Below are 25,038 nucleotides of genomic sequence, written 5' to 3'. Positions count from 1 at the left end.
TATGTGTTGTCAGTATCAATTCACTGTTTACAATTATTGTTTTGTTTTATTACAGTATATCGTATGAAGTTGAGGAAGTCACATGATGCCAATAATTGATTTAATAATAAAATTCCAGGCATACGCATAGACGAGTTGTTTCTATCATTATGGACAGTGGCCAGTACACTTCCGGTAGTCATTTTTATCAGAATGACCTACTTGGTATAGATCTACTTCATTGTCTTATTGATGTTGGGTTGTAGTGATGGCATGAGTGCACTGCTCGGCGCGTCGACGATTGTCAAAAAAGTCCATGGGACTCGTGATCGTGCTGCTTATAAACCATGAGTCCGGGATTCGCTTTGAAAAATCACTAGTGACATCCCTGATGTGGCATGAAATTGGAAGACTTTGGATTTAGACAGGTCTTCGTTAAACAGGTTGTGGATTAGAGGTGTGGTGGTTAAGAGACCTAAACATTGCACCACATGACTTACGTAAATTAGTGTCTTGTCCAAACGATGCCTGTTGACCCACTATGCTCAATAATCATTGATTTGAAAACAAAACTATGAAAAAAGAGCACTGCTTCATTATTTTTATTTTAGCTTGTAGGTTTTCATTTTAGCCTGTGGATTTTTTACCCACAGGCTAATTTAGCCTGTGATAGAAAAAGTATATTAAATATGATGTATGTGCTTGGGCGTCTCCTGGGTGGAAACTTTACGATGAGCAGTTTCGACGCGAATGACAATGGATCCTAACAAATCTCTGTCGGCTGTTGACACGAATTGTGGGTTATGTACATGTTTGGGGGTCAGAACAAGTCATTAACAGGAACCCAGGGGGAACAAATGTTATGCATTTAACTTCCAGGGTTTTGTGCTAGGAAGCCATACTTTTACTTCCAATTATCCCCCTTGGCTTATGTAATTAATGAGCAAACTTCAGCCCACAAAGTAAATAGTAAATGAAGGATGTACTCTGTCCTGCAGTTTACATTCGGGATGAGGGTGAAATATGCAAAAACCATTCGCAGGAATTCATATTGAGAAATCGGGGTTGCACTTGAAATTTTTATTTTTTAGTATGAGGATATCGTTTGTTTATATTTTGATAAGTTAATAAAATTGTAATAGTAGTGTAGTAGTAGTAGTAATAGCGATAATAGTAGTTGTCCTAGTAATGATAGTAGTAGCGGCAATAGTGGTGGTGGTGGTAGTACTAGTAATTGTAGTATCATTGGTATTACATGTATTAGTTACTTACTGTGTATTAATCCATAAAATCGTGTACTGAATGATGATCCCAAACCAATGCAAAATCAATACATGGACGCATAATCCAATTTGGAGATAAAAGGACAGCATGTCTCACAATGGAATCAGATTTGTGTCAATGCCATATCGGTACAGATCTATTGGTATATAAATCATTCAAGGTGTCTTTAACTTCCTAGTGGCGTTATTTGTATATTTAAATATCCGTTTAGAAGGACCTGAAAAGCAGACGCCTAAACATGTCTCTAGAAGAGGTAAGACATCAATATGTAGAAGTTCGGTTGTGTTTATTGTGTAATATAGTATCAGGTAATTAATGGCATCAAGCATCAAATTCTCTGCATCTTAGTGAACATGTGATGAAGACATTTGTTCTTTCTTCACACAGGATATTCGTTTTCTTGAGTGTCAACTCCATGACCGTTCCAATGCCAAGGCGCTGTCTGAATACTATTCCCCTTTACAGACGTCACTTGAAGTAATCAACAGTGCCCTGGAAACGTTAAGCCAGGAAGGGGATGGACGCGATAAAGAAAGAGAACAACTGTAAACGACAAATTTCATATAGATACTCGAAACAGAATTGTTTTAACGAATGTTTGAATAGATATTTATTCATTAGTGGTATATTTTTACAAATTTTTTTAAATGCTTTAACGTAACTTACTTCAAGTCGTATCATAGTAGGTTAGTTAATCTTGATTTTTAGGTTAGTTTATATACTGTTGGGTAAGTTAATCCGGGTCCCTAATATATTCATATATATCCTTTATCTTTCACGCAGACAACAAGCAATTGAAGAACAAGTAACACAGAGTCTACACACTATATCATTGTGGACGGAGCATGCAGAGGAGAGCATCAGGGAGGGAAATTTATCCCAGTGGACAGTGAGATAGATATATTTATATAATATAGCTTTTGGTCATGATCTAATGAAGACGTAACAAGGCTTGTCTATTAGGGAGGGGAACCTTTACTTATAAATTAACAAATTTTGCCAATAAATTCCGAAACGCTTGCCCCAGTCTCTGTTACGACTTTTTATAATAATTCATATGTACAAACACATGGATAAACACAAAAAAAGTTTTTATTTTGATTGAATATGTTTGGTGATGACACATATAGTCACTAGGCTGCAGCTAGCAGCCATTAACCAGCAGCCAATAAGGCCAAAGAAGCTTCAGCCTAGTGTATTTTAGTAAGTACTAAGTCGAAAACTTTCCAATAAGTCAGATATCGAATGGTCCGGGACTGTTCAGGAAGTTTGTGTCTTATAACTTTCAAGTTAAAACATTATACCGAAATTAGGTTGTACACTACGTGGTAATGTTCAAGAAATCAGGCCATTGTTTACAATATAGCAGTTTTTCTGTTTGTCATTCAAATATTGCATTATGTTTTCGATTAATGCGTTTGCCAAAAAGAAACCACGTGTATTCATAATTTAGCCCTTAAATTGTCGCACTGGACAAACAATAGCATTTGCGATACTGAGTTTCAAATTTTGAAATTATGAACGACAGTTTATTTTGTATTTGGCCAACTGTTCGGAATGACGAATTACGATTGCATTTGTAAAATCATTATCTAATTTTCAATATGGAGAGAGATCATTTATGTTACATAAGGAACATTGAATTAGGAGCTCCAATTTAAGTGACTTCGTAATAATCAAGTTGTTTTGTTTTGTTTTTTACCGAATATGATATCACTACAGTAAATATAACATAACTAATGCATGCAATCATTCAGAGATTGTTCATTTGACTTATTTAAAGATATAGTTCACATTCAATTCATGTGCGCAACTATTCAAACATAAATAAAAAAGTCCTTCCTCTATGCAAAATTATTTATGATTTCCCGCGCTTGCACGGGGTTTCATCTAGTCCTACTAAAACAAGTCGACACTTCATGAAACCCGGCTAGAAGTTGATAATCCCTATACCTATGAGAACCCTGCCATACAAATACATGTCACAGATAATAATTCGCTGCATGCTTCAGTTTTAGACACATTTAATATTCCAGTCAATGGGTCGAATGAATATGAGTTACCGTACCTATACTGGATTCCTAAACTACATAAAAACCCTTACAAACAAAGATACATTGCTGGATCCAGTAAGTGCTCTACCAAGGCCCTATCTTTGCTCCTCACGAAAATGTTAACAGCTGTGAAGGAGAAACTTCAAACTTACTGTGCGACTACATATGCCAGAAGTGGTGTTAATCAAATGTGGATTCTAAAAAATTCTAAAGAACTTTTAGTAAACTTGAAATCACAGAATTTTTCCCAAATCAATAGCATTAAAACCTATTACTTTTCAACACTATACACGACCATTCCTCACGATAATTTAAAGACTAGACTTTTTGACATCATAGACAATTGCTTCTTCAACAAACACGGAAAACGGAAATATTCATATCTAGTGATCAGTCATTCAAAAACTTACTTTGTTAAACACCACTCTGATTCCACGCACAAGTACTCTGAAGTTGAAATAAAAAATATGCTAGAGTTCCTCATTGACAATATCTTCGTGGTCTTTGGTGATCAGGTCTTCCAACAGTCTGTTGGAATTCCCATGGGCACGAATTGTGCTCCTTTGTTAGCTGACCTGTTTTTATATTCATATGAAGCAAAATTTATTCAAAAACTTCTACGTGAGAAGAAAAAATCTCTCGCTGTGACCTTCAATTCGACTTTTAGATATATCGATGACGTTTTGTCTATTAACAATGATAGCTTTCATTCATATATCGATTTGATATATCCCTGTGAGCTCGAAATAAAGGACACCACAGAGTCGTCCACTTCTGCTTCATACTTAGATATTTTATTGAAAGTAGACATTAACGGCAAACTAACAACTCAACTGTATGACAAACGGGATGATTTCAGCTTCTCCATCGTCAACTTCCCACATTTATGTAGCAATATTCCATTATCACCTGCATATGGTGTTTATATATCTCAACTGATTCGATATGCAAGAGCTTGTTCTGGGTATAGTCAGTTTTTAAATCGAGTTAAGCTACTGACAAACAAGTTGATGGTACAGGGATTTCAACAGTCTCGATTGAAGTCAGCATTTCGCAAATTATATGGTCGTTATAACGATCTAGTTCGTCAATACAACCTCGCATTGGGTCAAATGCTGTCTGACGTGTTTCATACCGATTGTTAAGCCGTTCTTGGCACACTGATTTTGACTGAGGATAACTCCGTTTACCTGATCAGGATATGGGGCTCACGGCGGGTGTGACCGGTCAACAGGGGATGCTTACTCCTCCTAGGCACCTGATCCCACCTCTGGTGTGTCCAGGGGTCCGTGTTTGCCCAACTATCTACTTTGTATTGCTTGTAGGAGTTATGAGATTGATCACTGTTCGCTATCTTCACCTTGCATTTGTTGAACATAATTTTTCCCATCGGAAACAGAAACAACCCCTTCCTTCCCCCAACTTGTTAATTTTCTATCTAATTACAATTAAGTCTTTCTCTTGAGAGCTTGAAGGTTCAATCTTTTTTTTTAATATGCTAAATCCACCAGCTGTACTTTTGTTGGTGTATACAATGGGGCCCTCCGAACGTTCTGTAAATGTACAGTATTTTCTGTATGAAAACCGCGCTCTAATTACTGAATATGACATTCGTACTGAAAAGTTACAAATCTTCCCAAAGACCTTCATTTATCGAATCACTCAATGCGCATGTGTAAAAAAAAAAAAAAAAAAAAAAAGCTTCAGATGCTGTCCAGATTCTCGTCGAGAGATGTCATAGTTAAGAAAGAATTCCAAGGTAAAAGAGAAGTTATAATGAACGTATCATTCCTAAGCATAATACATGTACATGTAACATAAAAATACTTGCACATCATTGTGTTAGAGGGTTGATAAGCAAATGTGGCTGATGTTTGGACTAACACTCCCTTTGACAACCCCCCCCCCCCCTTGTATCTGTTGTACATGTATTTATGTTTCAATTCCCAATGCTATTTCACACTTCATTAAAAGTAATGTCAAAGTGTGGTGAATAGCATTGGGAATTGAAACATAAATACATGTACAACAGAAATACAATCCACAAACTTACAGGAAACATAACATGTTTTGTTTTGCACATCTCCTGGTATAATGGGTGGATCAAAGGGAGTGTGAGTCCATACGTCATGTATCTGTGTTGTTGATATAAAAACTACTTCCTTATCAGCCAGTATTGATATCGCCTCCACGTTTTTGGTTAGGGGGTCCCTATTATTTATCTATAGTGCCGGTAAAATTAATTTAACTACCGGTAAAAATGATTTTACTGCCAGTATTTTTTTAAAAGGCTAATTAATCATTTAAACCAATAGTAATATAATATACATGTACCGGTAATTATAATGATACTATAAGCAAAATAAATGAAATTTTTATCACAATAAGAATTCATAAGTGACTATCCTATTCACAATTATTATTTATCTATGCTATCAGTAAATTACTACCAGTAAAGATAAAAGACTGGCCAAAGCCGGTTAATGTGACAGTAATGAATTTAGAAATAAGAAAATAGCACTTAAATATCTATACCAGTAGTAAAAACAACTTTCCCTTAAGTTAAAAACCGACCAATCACAGACAATGTAAGAAATAGCGGAAGTGATATTAATTAAATTCTAAATATCATGGTGTATACTTGACATCACTGAGAAACAGAAAAATGCCGAAGAATTTCTTAGACGAACCAATCACAGCATTATCGGATGTGTTCGTTTAGCCGCTACAGACAATACTCTGGATGGTATTATATTCAGGTATGTAACTTTTAAAATAGATTGATTAATTGTATCTTGTTTATCATCTCTCTCGAGAATTTTTCACTCGAATGGAAGCGTCACCAAGACCGGTGAATGGCTTCAAATTTAGGCCTTTGCTCGGCGCTTAGGGCCACTGAGCAGTGAGGGTTATTTAGCATGCCACACCTATTGTGAAACGGGGCATCCGTTTTCAAGGTAATCTCCGAGGACCCGTGACATTCACCTGATGCCGTGTGTTTGGCGATGGGACTGCCACTACCTGTTTTAACGTCTTAGGTCCCTTCCGCATGAGGGACGAACGTTTTACCCTCTAGACCACCGCGGTGGTCCAACTTTTAAAATAGAATGGATATCATACGAATGAACCTCTAATTTAAAGTTACCCGATATAATATGCATATAAAATGGCGGATCCAGAAATTTCTAATGGGGGGGGGGGGCAGTAAAAGAAACAAATTTACAAGCCTACTTATCCCCCAGCTTAAACTTTCCGACTTGAAGTGATTAAAAGAATGATTTTTTTTTCTGGATGGAGATGCGCTACGCATGGTGCAAATTTTCCGTCATTTTTTCGTGGTATACCTCCATCCAACGAAAAAATATATATCCATTCCTTATCATTCAAAAAATTTAAAACATTGAGTTGAAATAATAAAACATGATTTTGTTTTCACATTCATATGACGCTTCATGCAATACACCGCATGAAGTTAAAATAAGGTTTTCTTGGATACACAATAAAGACTAGACTTTCTGACATCATAGACAGTTGCTTTTCAACAAAAAAAAAATTGAAAGCGCAAATATTCCAATGTAATGATCAGTCATCCAAAAAATACTTTGTTTAACGCCCCTTGATTCAACGCACAAGTACTTTGAAGTTGAAATTTAAAAAAATGTGCTGGAGTTCCTCATTGACAATATCTTCGTGTTCGCCAGTGAACAGGTCTGCCAACAGTCTGTTGGAATTCCCATGGGCACGAATTGTGGTCCTTTGTTAGCTGACCTGAATTTATATTCCTATGAAGCAGAATTTATACAAACACTTCTACGTGAGAAGAAAAAATCTCTTGATGTGGCCTTCAATTCGACATTTAGAAATATCGACGACGTAGAATCTATTAAGGTGACTCCATACTCGCAATTTTATCTGATACAAGTTTAAGAAGTGTATTTATTTCCATTCATTAGAATTAAAACTAACAAAGTATCAAATAAAACACATAGGTCGTCACACTTTTTAAAATGCGAGACATATATAAACAGAATCACATATCAGTCAGAAAATTGCAATTTTTCTTAAACAGCGTTATCAAAATTTCGAACAAACCGGTTATGACAATATAATAGCATTCATAACAATTTCATGAAATTGTATCTTCACAAAAATATACAAAATGTCTGTAAAAAAGAAATCTATTGCATAATAGACTTGATAAAGAAATCAATAAAATCGAAGTTATTGCCCTTGGATTCATCAATAACGTAGACTTTTCAAATACATGTAGTTTATTTTTAACAAGATGTTTTTTACAATACCTATTGGAAGAGAATCCAACAAAATTTATGTTCTTATCAGATAAATAAATCATTGATTTTGCAAAATCTGATGGCATCACAGGACAGTGGAATTACTTTAACAATAATAACTTTCATTCATATGTCGATTCGATATATCCCAGTGAACTCGAAATAAAAGACACCAAAGATTCGTCCACTTCTGCTTCATACTTATTGATATTTTATTGAAAATAAATATTAACGGCAAACTAACAACTCAACTTTATGACAAACGAGATGATTTCAGCTTTTCCATCGTCAACTTCCCATATTTATGTAGCAATATTCCATTATCATCTGCATATGGTGTTTATATAATTTCAATGGATTCGATACACAAGAGCTTGTTCTGCTTATAGTTAGTTTTTAAATCGAAGCAGGCTACTGACAAACAAGTTGATGGTGCAGGGGTTCCAACAGTCTCTTTAAAAGTCAGCATTTCGCAAATTCTATAGCGATCTAGTTTGCCAATACAACCTATCATTGGGTCAAAATACCAAGCGTTTGGCGAAGGAGCAATCACTAACTTATGTTAACGTCTTAGGTTTGACGCGGTCATTGCACAAACAGGACTCGAACTCACGACCTCCTGGATATGAAGCAAACGCTTTATCACTGAACTAACGCGACCGATAATGATAATTCCGTACAGTAACTGTACTTCGTGTTGTTGCTGGGATTTATTTTTCCTCCACTGCCTAATTGCCTTTACGTATCTAAAACACTGTCAATCAAAGACTGGGGTAGAAATCATAAGAATGACCCTATTACTTTTATCTTGAAGAAAATGTGAAAGTTAAAACTGAGAAGATTAATTCGCATTTTCTTGGTACATGTAGTATAACTATGTATATCGCAGAAGTCAGGAAAAATTAATAGTGATGATGAATGATACCGGTGAAAACCTGCTATTGTGGCCAAGTAAGGATGAAAGCAGGTTCGAAGAGACCTGAGGCATCTACACGTAGATCCTGCTTGGGCCATTTTGCGCAGCACGCACATATTCAGTAGCTGGGCCAAATTCTCTTTGCCACTTTGCTGACAATCACCGATTAATAAGGTATTAAAGCAGAGAATTAAGTGTACGTAATTGCTTATTTTATAGATGTTTTGTACACATTCTGTAAAATGGCTTGTTTAGGTTAAACCTGTTACCCAAATAATATCAGTTTTAAAACTTAAACAAAAAGTTCTCGAGAAACATATATGATCCCCACCACTGCAGTACGTAGGGCTATTGAAAAGGGTCGGTCGGTTGAAAATTTTTCACTCATATGGAGACGTCATCATAGCCAGTGAAGGGTTGCAAAATTTAGACCTTTGCTCGGCGCTTATGGCCTTTGAGCAGGGAGGGATCTTAATCGTGCCACACCAACATGTACGATGACACGGGGTCTCGGTTTTTGCGGTCTCATCCGAATGACCACCCTATTAAGTCGCCTCTTGCGACAAGCAAGGGATACTGAGGACCAATTCTAACTCGGATCCACACGGGTCATCATGAAATTGTTAGTAATCAAGTATAAGGTTCTCAGGCCATTGAGTGGAAGTTTTCCCATTTGCAACAGTTTGACCTTAGTCTTTGAATCAACAGGGGTCATGTAACCATTGTACCAGCTTTACAAACTATCAAACACGGGGTTCTCAATAAATTTTACTATGTTGTAGCAGATTAACCTTGACCTTAAACCTGAAAATCGTATTAACTACATTATCTAATAAGATTTAGATAAGGAAGATGACATTTGGTACATGAATAAAGAATTATGATGAGTTTGTAGTGAGTGTTTACCATCTAAGTACGTCTAGATGTACATCCAGTGCGTAACTCTACACTTTGATCGAACGACTGATCAATATGCCCCAACAAATATGTTCCTTGACGGTCACCCAATTAGCATTCCACACATGGGCAATACATGTAGATCTAAACTTAAGGATTACTTTCAGATGAAGCATCGTATCGATGGCTTCAGTACAGCGTACATATATCTACATCTAGCAGCTAGAAACAAGAAAGCAGATACAGCGTTTGATTTGTTCAAAAGCGGAGTGGAGGAATATGATATGCCAATTGGCAATTATTCAAATCCATGGAGGATAAAATCCACAACCAGAGCATTGAAAGATTGTGGGTTGATGTCTGGAAAGGGGTTTCCAACATGTACTAGTATTACAACTTTATATTTTCCTTCGTGGAAAATGGGAACTTTTTTGACGTATAGGAAGTGCTGATCACTTATGGGATTTTCTTGCCCAGAATCAACACAAATCTGTGGCAATGGAACCACCATAGTTTGTGAGGTAAAGGTCACGTGTCGCATCACTAGCCTTTTGTTTTGAAGGCTCTAGAATTACATGGATCAGAACGAACTGTAGTTAAAGATCTCTTTGATCCAACAGTTGAGACAGAGGTTACAGAAAATGGTGTGGAACATGAATTGATAGACACGAAAAATTTTCAGAGATTTCAGAAGATGAAATGCTGTTCCCTATATCCACTCAATGATGTCACGTTAAACGAATGAAAGGGTCATATTGATGCATTAGGTCATGATGAACTCGGGAGTTCACGTTCATTAACAGGTTTTTCGCTTTGTTCAGGAGCATATACAGGATGAGATGGTGTGAAACATTTCATACCTCTACATATACAGATGTTGGTCTTCTGAAATATTTCAAAGAGTTTATCAAATTACTTTGACATTTAACTTCGGTCTTTGAAATAAATGTTTTCGTTCGAATAGAATATAGATACTTAATTTTTGTTCCAAGTTGAACAGTTGTACGTATAGGAAGTGTTTTTCTGTTAAACCACTCTATAATCCTTTACAATCCTCACACTTGTCGAGACGCACAACACTTTATTCTATAGAAGTTTATCATGCAACGAAAGCAACAAATTTGCTGTTAAATTGTTTCCAAGGAAACATACACAATGTAGGAATTGTAGTATAACATTTATTCGACAATTGATTAACGTTTGGGGAAAAAACAATTCTTTTTCAAAGTATCAAATCACCCGCTAAGATTTTAATCATTCTCAACTATTTCGAAGGAAACACCTGAATTGTAATATGGCATCTTTTATCGACAAATGTTAACAGTAGAAAAAATTCTATTCAAAACATCAAATTCACCACTATATGTTTTACAAGACAACACAGTGTAAAACTTATACGGTACCAATTTTGATACACCAGATGCACATTTCGACAAATAATGTCTCTTCATTGATGCTCAACCGAAATATTTGAAATCCAAAATAACGATAAACTTGCTAGAGCTATTTTAGGGGAAAACAGAGTGCCAAAAAGTGGAGTCAAATTCGTCGAAGGATAAGAGCTTTGCATGAGGGAGATAATCCTTAATTTTGAAAAACAATTCTAAATTGTATCACAGCAATTAAATATACATCCGTATTTTCAAGCTAGTAACGAATTACTTAGCTACTGGGCTGTAGAGACCCCCGGGGACTAACAGTCCACCAGTCCGACACCTTTTCGCGAAAAATTGAAACAATTTGATGTCAGAAGACAACATAAAGCGCCTAGCGGATTAAAATCTTTCGTACCAAATATATTTACTTCAGTTGGATCTGTTGTGTAGTACCACATAAAATTTTAAAATATAAGTCTATTTCAAATCCAAAGTCGTAAGATGAAATATGTTGGTATTATTGGGAAGGCATTAACATGTGAAAAATGAAAGTCCTATTTCCAATGTTTTCCGAAGTTATAACGAAGGTTCTAGCTTCTGTTAAGTACGTCAAAGTTGAAAGGTAAAATATCATGGTACATGTACCATTTGAAAGGTCTTTTCAGAAGGAAAGTCAAATAATTTTAAAGTTATGGTTATACATGTAGTTTTTGTAAAGATCAAAGTTCAAGGTGAAGAAATCGAGAAATCAAACTAAACTTTATGGTACCATTTGAAAAGTCTTGTCACTAGAAATTCACATGTAAAATATCAAAACCCTAATTATCTTTAAAGTTATTGTCTTTGGATTGATTTAATGATTATTTTACGTCCTGTCGATATTTTTTCACTCTCATGTGTGTGTGTTGCAGATACACTGTGACATATCTTACATTGTCTGTGATTGGTGGATATACACTGTGACATATCTTATATTGTCTGTTATTGGTGGATATACACTGTGACATATCTTATATTGTCTGTGATTGGTGGATCTCATCTTGAAGTGAAAATAATTTTTATTATCGGTATAAATATTAAATGGTGGATAATGTAGCCATATGTCCACAGCCGCAAAAAAACCAAAACAAATTGAAACCCACAAGTCCATGTCAATTTGTAGAATCAAAACCACGGTGTAATACGATCAACTACAAATTGTGACTGATAATCCTTCAATATGATAATAAGGCCTTTATTTATCTAGGATTTCTCAATATGATCCTGCATATAACATACATACAGCCAGATATTAGTAAAATAAACACAGATTAAAAGAAGTAGAGTACATATAAAAAGTATGGTGATGATCGCCCTTAATAATAATAATTTACCTTAAAACACACTACACTTGTTGAGTTTCTTATATATTCACTGAAGGCATTCCACATTCAGTTTTTGCCCTGGGTACATACAGTGCATTTGAATTAGAATTTCTAGTTTGCCTTTGACTAACTTCTGATACATATTTAAAAACCTTTAAATAAATTATCGCAGTACGAAATTATTTTTAATTTGTCTATGAACATTAACATGTAGAATTCAGAAGCATTCCAAAGGGAAAACCAGAAAATACTGACGACGGTGGATACCATCATGAGGAAAACAGATACGGACAAGTCAGGGTTTCTGGGCACACTCAGGAGTGCAGTGAAACCCGTACATCAGAAGATCCACCTGCTGATGGATATTGCTGTAGAGTGTTCCTCCAAGTGAGTACTACAGTCAACTTTCAATTACAATTTGTTTTCAGTTTGTATTCGGCAAGTCTACACGCTTTTATTTTGTTGAGAAAAAATCATATCTAATGTACCTATGTAATTGTATTAAACCCCGACGAACACTGTACTGGGTAAAACAAATTTTACAGTTAATCATGCTAATTAATGTTTTAGATTTGTACATCCCCTAAAACGCCGATCAGAAAATTGACAGTCAAACTATGAATGTAACGAAAGCAGTACCCCACTAAACAAAGTTCATGAGATGAAGCAAATAAAACCTCTTGTTTTGTGGGTTTTCTATATACACAATAAGGGTTAAATTTCTTCAGGTAGGCTCTTGATCCCACCTCTGGTGTGTCCAGGGGTCCGTGTTTGCCCAACTCTCTATTTTGTATTGCTTATAGGAGTTAAGAGAGTTATCACTGTTCGTTATCTTCACCTTTCATGCAGAAATTTAAGTAATGATCACGAAAACATTGTGGAGATTATCTATTCTTATCAGATATGTCAAAAACACTTTTTGATTTCTTCAGTTTTTCATTGATCAACAAATCCGTATTTTACAAAACATTCTAAAATGAAAGGATGTTACGTGATACCAGGGGCGGATCCAGGAATTGCAGTTACGGGGGGCGCCACTTTATGAGGCAGTGAGTCCAGGACGAAGTCCTGGTGGGGGTCCAGGGGACGAAGGCCCCGGAAGCTCCTGGATTTTACAGATTTTATAGGGCTTGAAATATTTCTCCTATTTAGTCATTTGTACTATTTTCTATCATTTTAATAAGGTGAAATTAATAAAAATGACCCACATTTTAAGGGTTTCTTGGAAAAAATTAAGTTCTCCCAATAAAGTAATTCAAGAAATCAAAATATTTTGTCATTTATTTCTCCGGGAGTGGAAGAAATTATTGCTTCTTTTATCGTTTAGTACATTTTCCGAAACAAGATACCGCGATTTACCTTAAATTTGAAAATTTTAGGGGGGGGGGGGGGGGGGCGCCCCCCTCTAAATCCGCCACTGATTGTAATACACAATATGTATTATTTGCCGTTCTACATGTACCATGCTTTAATTTATTACATATTAGTATATCGCATCATATATTCATTGCCCGTGAAGGGCTACAAACTTTAGGCCTATGCTCGGCGCTTATGGCCTTTGAGCAGGGAGGGATCTTTATCGTGCCACACCTACTATGACACGGGGCCTCGGATTTTGTGGTCTCATCCGAAGGACCGCCCCATTTAGTAACCTCCAACGACAAGCAAGCAGGGGCGGATCCAGGAATTGCGGTTACGGGGGCGCCACTTTATGAGGCCGGGTTGTCTGGGGGTGAAGTCCTAGTGGGGGCCCAGGGGGCGAAGACCCGAAAGCTCCTGGATTTTATAGGGCTTGAAATATATCTCTTATTTAGTCTTTTGCACTATTTTCTATAATTTTTTATGAGGTGAAACTAATCAAATGACGCAAATTTTAAGGGGTTTTGGAAAAAATTAAGTTCTCCCAATAAAGTAATTCAAAAAATCAATAGATTTTGTCATTTATTTCTCCGGGAGTGGAAGAAATTATTGCTTCTTACATTGTTTTTAATTAGTACATTTTTCTGAACAAGATACCACGATTTACCTTAAGTTTGAAAATTTTAGGGGGGGGGGCGACTGCGCCCCCCTTAAATCCGCCACTAGATACAGGCAGTTTGTAAGACTCGTGTGCAGTATAGTAACCTTCCAAATGCCTTCGGCCCAATATTAAGGGGTTAAGGTTATATATATTAAGGGGCTAAGGTTATATATTGGGAAATGTGGATCATACAAGGAAAATGCATTAAATATTTGAAAATCTTTTTCTTCATTCCAGACGATCTAAACTAAGTATATTGAGCATAAAATTCCAACCATGACTGTGAAATGATCTTGCCTTGTGGCGGGGCTAAATGGACCATATAGCGTGAATGAATGATCTAACTCTGTAATAATATTTAAATATTGTATGTTGTGATCATTGAGAGATACTAAGAAATTGCTTACGACGATTAGCAGATTAATTAAATATTCTTTTTTCATCATCTGCCCATAAAGCTTTTAGATCTGATTTATGTTCCGCGTTGTGTAGATCCATAAGCCTTTGTCCCTCCCTCCCCTCTCTCTCTCTCTCTCTCTCTCTCTCTCTCTCTCTCTCTCTCTCTCTCTCTCTCTCTCTCTCTCTCTTGGTGTCACTACAATAGATACTGTGGATATCGGTTAATTTCTATTTGTTTTATACTTGGTAGCAATGTCTTCTGATGGATAAGAACATTCTTGAAAGTGAGGATAAATTGAGGACGATACCAATATATATGTATGCTGTAACAAATCATCAGCGGAGAAGTGGCATATGATAATAACACAGAGAATATCTTGTAGCGTTTGTGGTTTATTTTAGAGAGAATTAGTTATATGATATGCATCCAATAATACATCCTACATCCACTTACAATATTGTTGACAGAAAACTTATCAGGATAGAATTTGATGGGCGTGTAACCGAGTCGGTGATAGACAACTTGAAAACTTGTCCATGGGAATACCAAGAGCGTGTAGACAAACTACCGACATTAGAGACATTCCAAACGATGGAGTCGAACATCTTCTGGTTTGAAAACAATAAAGGACATAGATGTTGTGCTACTCTGGATACAGAACAACAAATCACGATTTATGTTGCAACTAAAGCTGTGAAATGTGTAGCTGATGTGGTCTTACGGGCAGGGGTTCTCAATGACAGAAAATGGATTTTTACTGAGACTAATTGTGAGGTGAGTACAACTGACTCATTTGAACATACATGGTTAATATATAGATATGTATTTGTTGGGGGTTTTTTCTATATCGTGAAATATATCAAGCAATTTCATGATATTTTAGGGTGATTACGTTGTGTTTCGATCAGAAAAAGTGGAGGCCTTTTTCATTCTTGGAACACCGAGAGAGAGAGATTTTATTGCGAATCCATCTGGTAGTCAGTACATCCACAGAACGGACAATCGTGTTCGGCTCAATGTCCCAGAAGGCGCTGTGAAAGAAAAAGAAAACTTTAAAATCACAGTAATAGTAATCCTTATGCATTTCTTCACTGAATAATCCGATCAGTTATGATATTGTAAGAATTACATATTTCCTGAATATATGCATCTAGTAATCTATGAAAATATACACATCATCATAGGTTTTCCCAGTGAAAATAGAAGAAATGAAAAAGAGGAAAACTATGTTTCCCGACCAATATAAATTTCTCTCAGTAACAAAAGGAATACACGTTCAGGGGAAAACATTCAGTCGGGCAGTTGAAGTTCAGCTTCCATTGGAAAAAATTGAAGACGACGACGAAACGGAAAACAACTGGACGGACATGGAATACGTATATTTCCACATTGACGGTGACAGAGTAACTCAGCTGAAGAACCAGAACATAGAAAGAAAAGGGGACACGATCGTTACCAACGTGGAAAAGTTTAGCACGTATGTTTCTGCTTATTAAATTACACTTCCTCCTCATTGTTACTAGCTTTATCTTATTATATCTAATACGATAACTTTACTACTACGATAGAAAATGAGAAGCCCAGAAAGTGTGTCGCTACATCAGTTGCTCTGTTTGTTTATTGAACGGAATGCTGCACGGTTTGTATCAGTACTGATAGATTCGTTTTTCTTTCGAATTGACTAAACGTTTTGTGGACAATTTGTACGCTATGTAGATTAGTAGACGTGGTTTCCCATTTTATTAATGTTCTGATTTCTAATCAAGTTTGTATGTATCAGTCGAACCTTTTTTATAGGACATTTCTTCGAATATAATATACTTTGCATTACAACGATGCATCTAATACGTAGTACCCTATACATTTTATGAAAAAAATTCCATTAAAATGTTCTTGCATGCATAAAAGCTTGCTCTTCTCAAATTTATATTTATGGCCCCCCCCCCCCTTTCAAGGGAGAGGTCAGTAAAACACATGTTGTTCACTCAATATCTTGAGAACAATTCACTTGATCTTACTGATATTTCATATGTGGGTTGGATATGAGTAGAAGAGGACTCCTATTGATTTTCAAGTCAAAAGGTTAAGGGTCAATCCAATCTAGACATAGGAAGATACTGTCCGCTCAATATTGTAAGAACCATTTCCTTGACAGACATAAAACATAGTACATTGTAAGTAGATGACTGCTATTGATTTTGAGGTCACACGGTCAAGGGCCAAATTGGACATAGTGATATATTGACCGTTCAATGTCTTGAGAACCCTTTTCTTGACAGATATCAATCTTGGTACACTGGTACATCTTAAGAAATAGATGGCCCCTATTGATTTTGAGGTCATATTGTCAAATGTCAAACTGGACATTGGGATATACTGTCTGCTCAATATCTTGAGATCCCTTTGATTAACAGATTGACTGATTGATTGTATATTGTTTAACTTCCCACTCGAGAATTTTTCACTTATGTGGAGACGTCACCACTGGCGGTGAAGGGTTGCAAAATTTAGGCCTTTGCTTTGCGCTTAAGGCATTTGAGCAGGGAGGGATATTTATCATGCCACACCTGCTGTAACAGGGGGCCTCGGTTTTTGCGATGTCATCCAAAGGACCACCCCATTTAGTCGCCTTTTATGATAAGCAAGGAGTACTGAGGACGTATTCTAATCCGAATCCCCACAGGACTGCTTAACAGGCATCGAACGTTGTATACTGGTACATCTTAAGAAGTAGATAACCCCTATTAATTTTGAAGTCTCAACGTTAAAGGTACTGGAGATAGGAAAATACTATCCGCTTAATATCTTGAGAACCCTTTGCATGAAAGACACCAAATTTGGTACACTGGTATATCATAAGGAGTAGATAACCCCTATGAAATTCATATAGTCAATGGTCAAGCTGGTCATAGTAGCATATTGTCTCCTATATTTTAAGAATTGCTCGCTCGAATGACACCAAACTTGGTACACTGTTACATCATTAGGAGTAGATGACCCTTATTGATATTTAAGTGAAATGGTCAATCCACTCTGGACATAGATATTTGCTACTCAATATTTTGAATTGGTTTGACACTACTTTCAATCAAATGATACATATGTATAACCCTTTTCAATTTTGCAACACAGGGGTATATATGTTATTGCAATTATATTTCGAAATTTTCTTTTTCACCTTGAGGGGCAAATGGGGAGGGAAAACGACGAACAAAAATATGGTTCTAATTGTATTGTGTCTTGAGCAAGAAGAGTATATTTGCTTTAAGGATTCTCAATGGAATATCAACCATTTTGAAGATATTTAAATAGTCAAAAAATTATGTGGACTGCGATGAACTCGGGGCGCTTGCTCATCATAGTGCCCGATGCAACTTGATGTGTGCAGCAGGAATATATATGGTTTAGGGGTCAAGCCCTTTATGAAATAGATTTGGGGTGACCCCAAGGCACTCGATCAACATAATGCATGTTGACATTTGCAGAAGAAATACAAATGACATAGTGTATGTTAAATGGTAACTATTATGGCTTCTTTGCTAGTTACACAAGTGCGACGGAGAGTATATTTAAAGTCACCTTGCCTGTCAGTGTTACTGTAATACAACAGTATCTAGTTCAGTGTCTGTGCCATTTTCAAGAGAAGTTGGGCGGGTGTAAACTAGGATTTTTTCTGGAATATGTGAATCCTCATCATACAAATGTATTTATATAGGTGGCACATCGTACTAGTATTCATGAGAAATAGAAGAAGGGATATCCGGGATATCAAAAAGCTAAACTAAGTATATACATGTAGTTATAACGAAGAAAGAAGAGTCTACCAAAGTTGTAATGGTCGTTTTAATAATGAATAGAGAAGCTTCTACCAAATTAATAATGGTCGTGATCGTAATTTTTTTCCCCATCGACAATGTTCTTGCTTTCAAATATGCTAGTATACATTTGTATTTTTATTAATCTCAAGAAGATTGTAAATATATACCTTGAGAGCCATTCGTTTTGACATGCTTCACTTCCGATTTCCTTCTAACACCACGGTTTCCGTGGCCGAATGGTAAGAACATCGCGCTCTAATTCACACAGCCTCTCACCTCTGGTCGGCGCTAGTTTGAATCCCGCTCGCGCCGGTAAGTGGGGAAAATTTACCAGTTTACTTGTGGAAGGTCGATGGTCTTTTCCCAGGTACATTGTATCTGGGTTCTCTCTTCCACCAATAAAAACTGGGCGTCATCAGATAACTGAACAAGAGTACCGCAAACGGTACAATATACGCCCGTCAGACAGTGAAATTCAACCTGGAAGCATATTGTGCACTCTTAATTGATACTACACACATTCTGAATAGAAAAACCTTAAAGTGGATCATGGTGCACCAATCCATCTGACATGTAAAATGATTATGTATTAAATTTTCACTGAGATTGGGGTTGTGACAAAATGTTGGTGCAATATCTATTTATGATGATAAAAAGTCCAGGAAACCATTTGATCTACTTTTAGCAATAAAGTAGGTCATGGTGCACCGATTAAGTTGAAATGTGAACTGATTATGTATTTCTCTGAAAGGGAGGTTGTGACTAAATTTCAGAACAATACCTGTGACCATACAAAAAAAAATCTGGAAAACTGTTTGACCTACTTCTACCACTAAAGTACTGTAGGTCATAGTGCGCCAATCCAGCTGAAATGTTAACTGCACTTGTTTTCCTCCGAGAGGAAGCCTTTGACTAAGTATCAGGGCAATATTTGTATCCGTAATTTAAAAAGCTCAGAAAACTGTCTGACCTATTATTAGTCCAAAAGTAGGTCAAGGATGGACCAATGCTGCTGAAATGCAAACTGTATCCGTCATGAAAAAAAGCCTGGAAAACCGTTTGACCTATTTTTTCCCAAAAAGTAGGTCAAAGATGGACCAATCCAGCTGAAATGCAAACTGAACTTGTATTCCTCTGAGAGGATGCCTTTGATTAAATATCAGGGCAATATCTGTATCCATAATCAAATACAGCCCGGAAAACTATTTGACCTACTTTTAGTCCTCATGTAGGTCACGGACGAACCGACCAATCCAGCTGAAATGCAAACTGAAAACGTATTCCTCTAAAAGGAAACTTGTGTGTAAACTGTATCTGTAATGCAAAAAAGTCCGGAAAACTGTTTGACCTACTTATAGCCCTAAAGTAGGTTAAGGATGGACCAACCAGCTTTTACAATTCTTGAGGGCGATATTGTGACCAAATTTCAAAGTTGTACATGCATCTGTTACGGAAAAAAGTCCGGAAAACATAACCCGGGACGGACGGACGACCAGCCAGCCGGACAGACGCACGGATAGCGCCATAACATAATACGGGCGTATAAAAATTGTTGTCTGTGGTGGAAAACAGCAAACAATCAATCAATCTAACACCACGGTGAAGCTATGAACAATTCGTTTTTGGCTGAAGTGCACGTGGTTTGCACGATACGGTTCGATTTGGGAGGATGTGTTTTTCAGTTGTGTTGCACAGCACTGTTCGGTTCGGGGCGTATCTTGCACAGAACGCTGAACAGTTTGTATGGTTCAGTTCCTTTTAGAGGAGTAGATGCACGAGTCTGTCTGATTGTTGTATGTTTCATGCCCCATTCGAGAATTTGTCACTCATACAGCATCAGCTTTGTATAATGAATTGCCTATCGATGTTGCTTACGGTCGTGGCATCGAGGGTTTGTTATGGTGTCAACACCTACCATTACATTTAATCTCTATTTTTAAGGTCATATCTAAGAGACCCTTGACTTTCACCTCTAATGAGAAGGAACAATGACGACCTATATATGTTAAACGTCTAAGGTTTGACGCGGTGCCGAAATCGGGAATTGGAATTGGGACCTCCCATTGAGAGAGAGAGAGAGAGAGAGAGAGAGAGAGAGAGAGAGAGAGAGATGTGAAATATTTCCAATTATGAATATGTCACTCATATCTCATACATTCATCATTATGATGTGCAGTAAAATTTCCTGATCTCCCTTTACATTTTATAGCTATATAGGGGCCAAAGTTCGACGCGGGAGTTTAGACAGTATAAGCAGCATGGAAGTGCTGATATCCCTTGGATTTGTATACCATTGCAAGCTCGTCACTTTTGTTAAGAAAATATCAGAAGAGTTTGTCCAAATTTGGTGCGAGTTGGTCAAAAAGGAAGACTGGAAACGACTTGAGCAGAATCGTTTGGAAGAACATTCTACTTTACAGAAAATAAAAGATTCAGACTCAAAAGATATTTTCATAGCAGAGCGACAGCGGGTGCGAATTGATGTGACAGGCAATTCAATAGTTGGAGCGGAGGTTCCCAAACATTCGCTTTTGATTACATTCTTTCCAATTGCGGATGATAACCATATTTTCCCACCCCTGCGAAAGAAATTAAGTATGCATGGCACGCCGTATTCATCTCTCATATACAGCATGGATTCTGGGAAAAAAGGAACTTTACATGTTGTAACATTTGATCCATGGACTTTGCCAAAAACCTTCCGAAAGTCCAAACCACCTGGGAACGTACCGCAAAAAGGGTCTGGTACCAATAAAAATAGCCCATACGTTGCACCTAGCCAGGAGCGTGAAAATATCCCAGAAGTAAAACCAAATACTGAATCCAAGGATACTGAAAATGCACCAAACGGGTCGAGTACCATTAAAGATGAACCTAACTCATCGCCTGATGAGCATGACAGAAAACGGGCACAAGTTGCCGTTTCACCACATGAACAGCTGGTTGACGCTTCCCAACACCAAAAAAAAGATCAAGGTAGGTAAATTTTTAATTTATCTTAAATATGTCATATTACAAAGTTCTGTCTACTTTAAAGTAGACTACGTCATAACACCAACTTTTTGATTATCATTATTTTTCGTGGGAAAAATAGAAAGACAACTTCCTTTTATTAGGTTACCTAAGTGACTCGGGTGACTTACTGCCGTTGGTTGTCATGCGTCGTTCATGAACAATTTTACACTTTTAACTTCTTGAAAACTACAAGGCCAATTGTTATCATTTTTGGTGTGAAGCTTTTTTTAGGATAAGAGGAATGTAATAGTGAAATTTATTACCTTACCTCCCCCGGGCTTCATGAGTCAGGCTAAAACTGCAAATGAATGCCAAATTTTCAAAACTCTTCTTCTCTAATCCCACACATGTGGGAGAGAAACCAATTGTATGATTGTAAAATGATTAAAGTGTTTTACCAAAATTGTGAAATTCATAGCCCCATGGTCAGGGTTTCAGTCTCTAGGGTGGGGCCAGTATGGCTTTATAGTAAAGATATATTAAATCTTTAAAAATCTTCTTCTCTACTCTCAGATATGTGCGAGAAAACCTAAATGCATTTTTATGATTTTCATGAAAATCTCTACATAAATTGTGAAAATCATGGCCCCTGGGTTTGGGGTTTAGGCACTAAGGTGGGGCCATTATGCCTCTCTAAATCTGCTAAATCTTAGAAAAATCTTCTCTATTCTCAGACATGCGTGAGAAAACCTAAATATATGGTGATGATATACATAAAGCTCTTTACCTAAATCATGAAATCCGTGACCTCTGTGACATGTTCACACCATTTTGAGAATATATATTGTATTTTATAAACGGCTAATCCGGAAATATTATTTCTAGATTTTATAGCCCTTGGGGTGAGTGATACTATTAATACTCATCTGACTGACAAGGCCTGTGGGCCTCTTGTTTATGTACATGTACTTTGAAATTCAAAGACTTATCTAGATAATTTTTCATTATGTGATTAAAGATTTTTACAAGACGCATTTTGATGAGTTCCTGGAAGATTTTGGTATCACATTTGTAAAAGAAAAGTGTCAAGAGAATGGGATAGATGATGTAGAAACTTTTCTGATGTTGGAAAAAGAGGATATGATAAGTGTCCTTGGTTTACGGCTTGGAGATAGTTTGAAGTGCATGAAGGCCAAACAGAAATATCATGATTTGACAGTGTGAATAGTACTCACTATTGTGAAAGATATAGAACACAAAAGATCAAAATGAAAAACTGAGCACTATTGCAAGTATTCACAACTCATTTTGTTCTATCTTGTCTATAATGCATAAACAACAAATAATCGTGCAGAAATCGCGACACATGGTTTGGTTAGTATCTTGCTGAATGACAATGTGTAATACACGCAACGTGATGTGCTATTTGAATGACAATGTGTAATACACGCAACGTGATGTGCTATTTGAATGACAATGTGTAATACACGCAACGTGATGTGGTATTTGCTTTGCTGTCATTATTTCATTTTTGTAATGAAGGATGTGGTTTTCTTTTCTTTGTATAAAGTTTGCCTTATTGAATAGTCAACTATAATGATTTCTGAAAGGTTACATTGTTAATAATGTTATGACTCTAAATCAAATTTTATTGATTTGTAATTCTTACATAACGCAGCTCACTTAAAATTAATATCAGGCCTGGGGTAATGTGTAATGGTAATGTAATGACAGCCAATTTCAGTGTAATGGGCCAATTTTGCATTACAGGTAATGGTAATGTAATGCATTACTTGTAGAAAATATAATGTAATGCACATTATATTCCATTACTTCAAATATTTGATGATATTTTGGAGGTTTAGATTAATTCATGATATTAGTGATTGACTTTTAGACCTAGGAACAAAAAGATGAACTTCATGTATATTGTCTTTTGAAACATCGATGACAATCAAATGCAATTATCTTGGATGCGATTTCTAACATTGATGAATATTTTGTGTGCTTATGTTACTGTATATTTAGAATTCATAAATTATTATAAAGAAATACTTTTTCTGCCATTTCTTTAATATCAGTATGTTATGAAATGTCTCTCAAGTAATGTGCAATGTAATGCATAACATTTCAAAATGGGTAATGGTAATGTCAAATTTTCTAAGTACTGGTAATGTAAAGCATTGGTACCGTATAAGTTTTACATATCGCTATGTAATTGACCCCGGGCCTGGATATCATTGTTTAGTATTGATTAATAAACCAGTTTTACAGTTATTGGATTTGATTTTTTCTCTATCAGTGAACTTTTCCAACATTTCGAATCGTTTCATCCTGAGCTAAAAATACCAATTATATGTATAAAGCTCTAACTGTGCAATCAGTAATTGATTATATGGCCGAAGAAGACATGTGCAATATAACGAGAAGTAGAATAGCAACAGAGTTCCATTCGTCACTACTTACATTCCTGCCATTAAGAACCTAAACGGTATTATAAAAACCATCTTACCATTCTACACAAGAACCAACAAATGGCAAAAGTATTACTCTTTAAAGAACCACCCATGGCTGCCTTTATGCGCCCCAGTAACCTATTACAGGTCTTGGAAACTATATTTTGTTACGCCAGAATAAATTTGCATGCTAAATGAAGTACCTACGTGACTTGCTATCCGAGCAATCAGCAAATGAGTTTAATAGCACAATTTTTTCACGCATTTAACAAATGAAATATTATGTATACATGTACATTATTATCTACTATTTCCATGGTTTCAATTCCAAACAATTGTTTTATAAGCATACAATAAGTTTTCTACATTCCAATGTGGAAGGATTTGCGTTGAAACTTATCTACCGAATAGGTTACAGGTGTTAAACATGTACAAATGTATTACATAACAAATAAACATGTCACAATAGTTGGAAGCTTGGGTCGATTCAGTCTGGGGTTTCTGTAAATAATCTAATAATGAAATGCTCATAATGTTGTTGTTAGTCTGGGTCGTTGTAGTTGTCATCAAAGAAGAATCTGCCGTGGAAGAAAAATTGTCTGTTTCCAATTGAAAAAGAGGTGCTGCCAATAAAGAAGGAATTTCTCCTATCAAAGAAGGAATATCCGCCGTCGCGGAAACCTCAGCGCAGTTGTAGCGCAGTAGCCAAAGTCAACGTAATTTGCTGTCTTAACCATCTAGTTGTTGGCCATCGTAATGATGGTGTTGATAAAAGAGACATCGGTCGCTTTGTGGGCGAGTTTAAAGTGCGACTTCATGTCCGACTTCCGTCGTAACATGGCTCTGTAACCCTGGTAGGGACAAGCCCACTTTTGTACTTCCCGTGCATACTGTTCCTGGTACCCTGCCCATGATGGGAAAATCTCGTGAAAGTTGCATTCCGGTTCTAGACATTACATGTTGGCAACATGGTCAATACCTTTTTTGGTAAAATCTGAAAACGTCCTCCTCTAAGTTGAAGTTTTCGTCCGCCATTACGTCAAGGGCGTTGATGTTTAAATTTGGCATATTGCTCTAAAAAGAAAGTCAACATTCATTCGTGAAACCAATATTTCTTATATTCATTCTGAAAAGACCTTTCGCTAATCTTAACTTTCACTCAGTGAATAAAAGGCGGCGATAACGAACAGCGATCAATCTCATAACTCCTATAAAGAATACAAATTA

General features: G+C 36.5%; 1 protein-coding gene across 1 annotated transcript; it reads left to right on the top strand.

The window, feature by feature from the left end:
• Nucleotides 1-1,378: 1,378 nt before the first annotated feature.
• LOC125673581 (uncharacterized) lies at nucleotides 1,379-23,632 on the top strand. The gene is made up of 9 exons (XM_048910193.2): nucleotides 1,379-1,516; nucleotides 1,651-1,808; nucleotides 2,047-2,152; nucleotides 12,377-12,549; nucleotides 15,050-15,356; nucleotides 15,466-15,645; nucleotides 15,767-16,059; nucleotides 20,610-21,376; nucleotides 22,374-23,632. Exons 1-9 carry the CDS (start codon nucleotides 1,502-1,504, stop codon nucleotides 22,577-22,579), a joined length of 2,205 nt encoding a protein of 734 aa, XP_048766150.2. The 5' UTR covers nucleotides 1,379-1,501; the 3' UTR covers nucleotides 22,580-23,632.
• Nucleotides 23,633-25,038: the final 1,406 nt, after the last annotated feature.

The sequence above is a fragment of the Ostrea edulis genome, chromosome 3 (assembly GCF_947568905.1).
Source record: "Ostrea edulis chromosome 3, xbOstEdul1.1, whole genome shotgun sequence".
NCBI classification, from domain to species: Eukaryota; Metazoa; Mollusca; class Bivalvia; order Ostreida; family Ostreidae; genus Ostrea; species Ostrea edulis.
The sequence above is the reverse complement of the archived record's forward strand: the minus strand, read 5'-3'. Positions and strand labels throughout refer to the sequence as shown.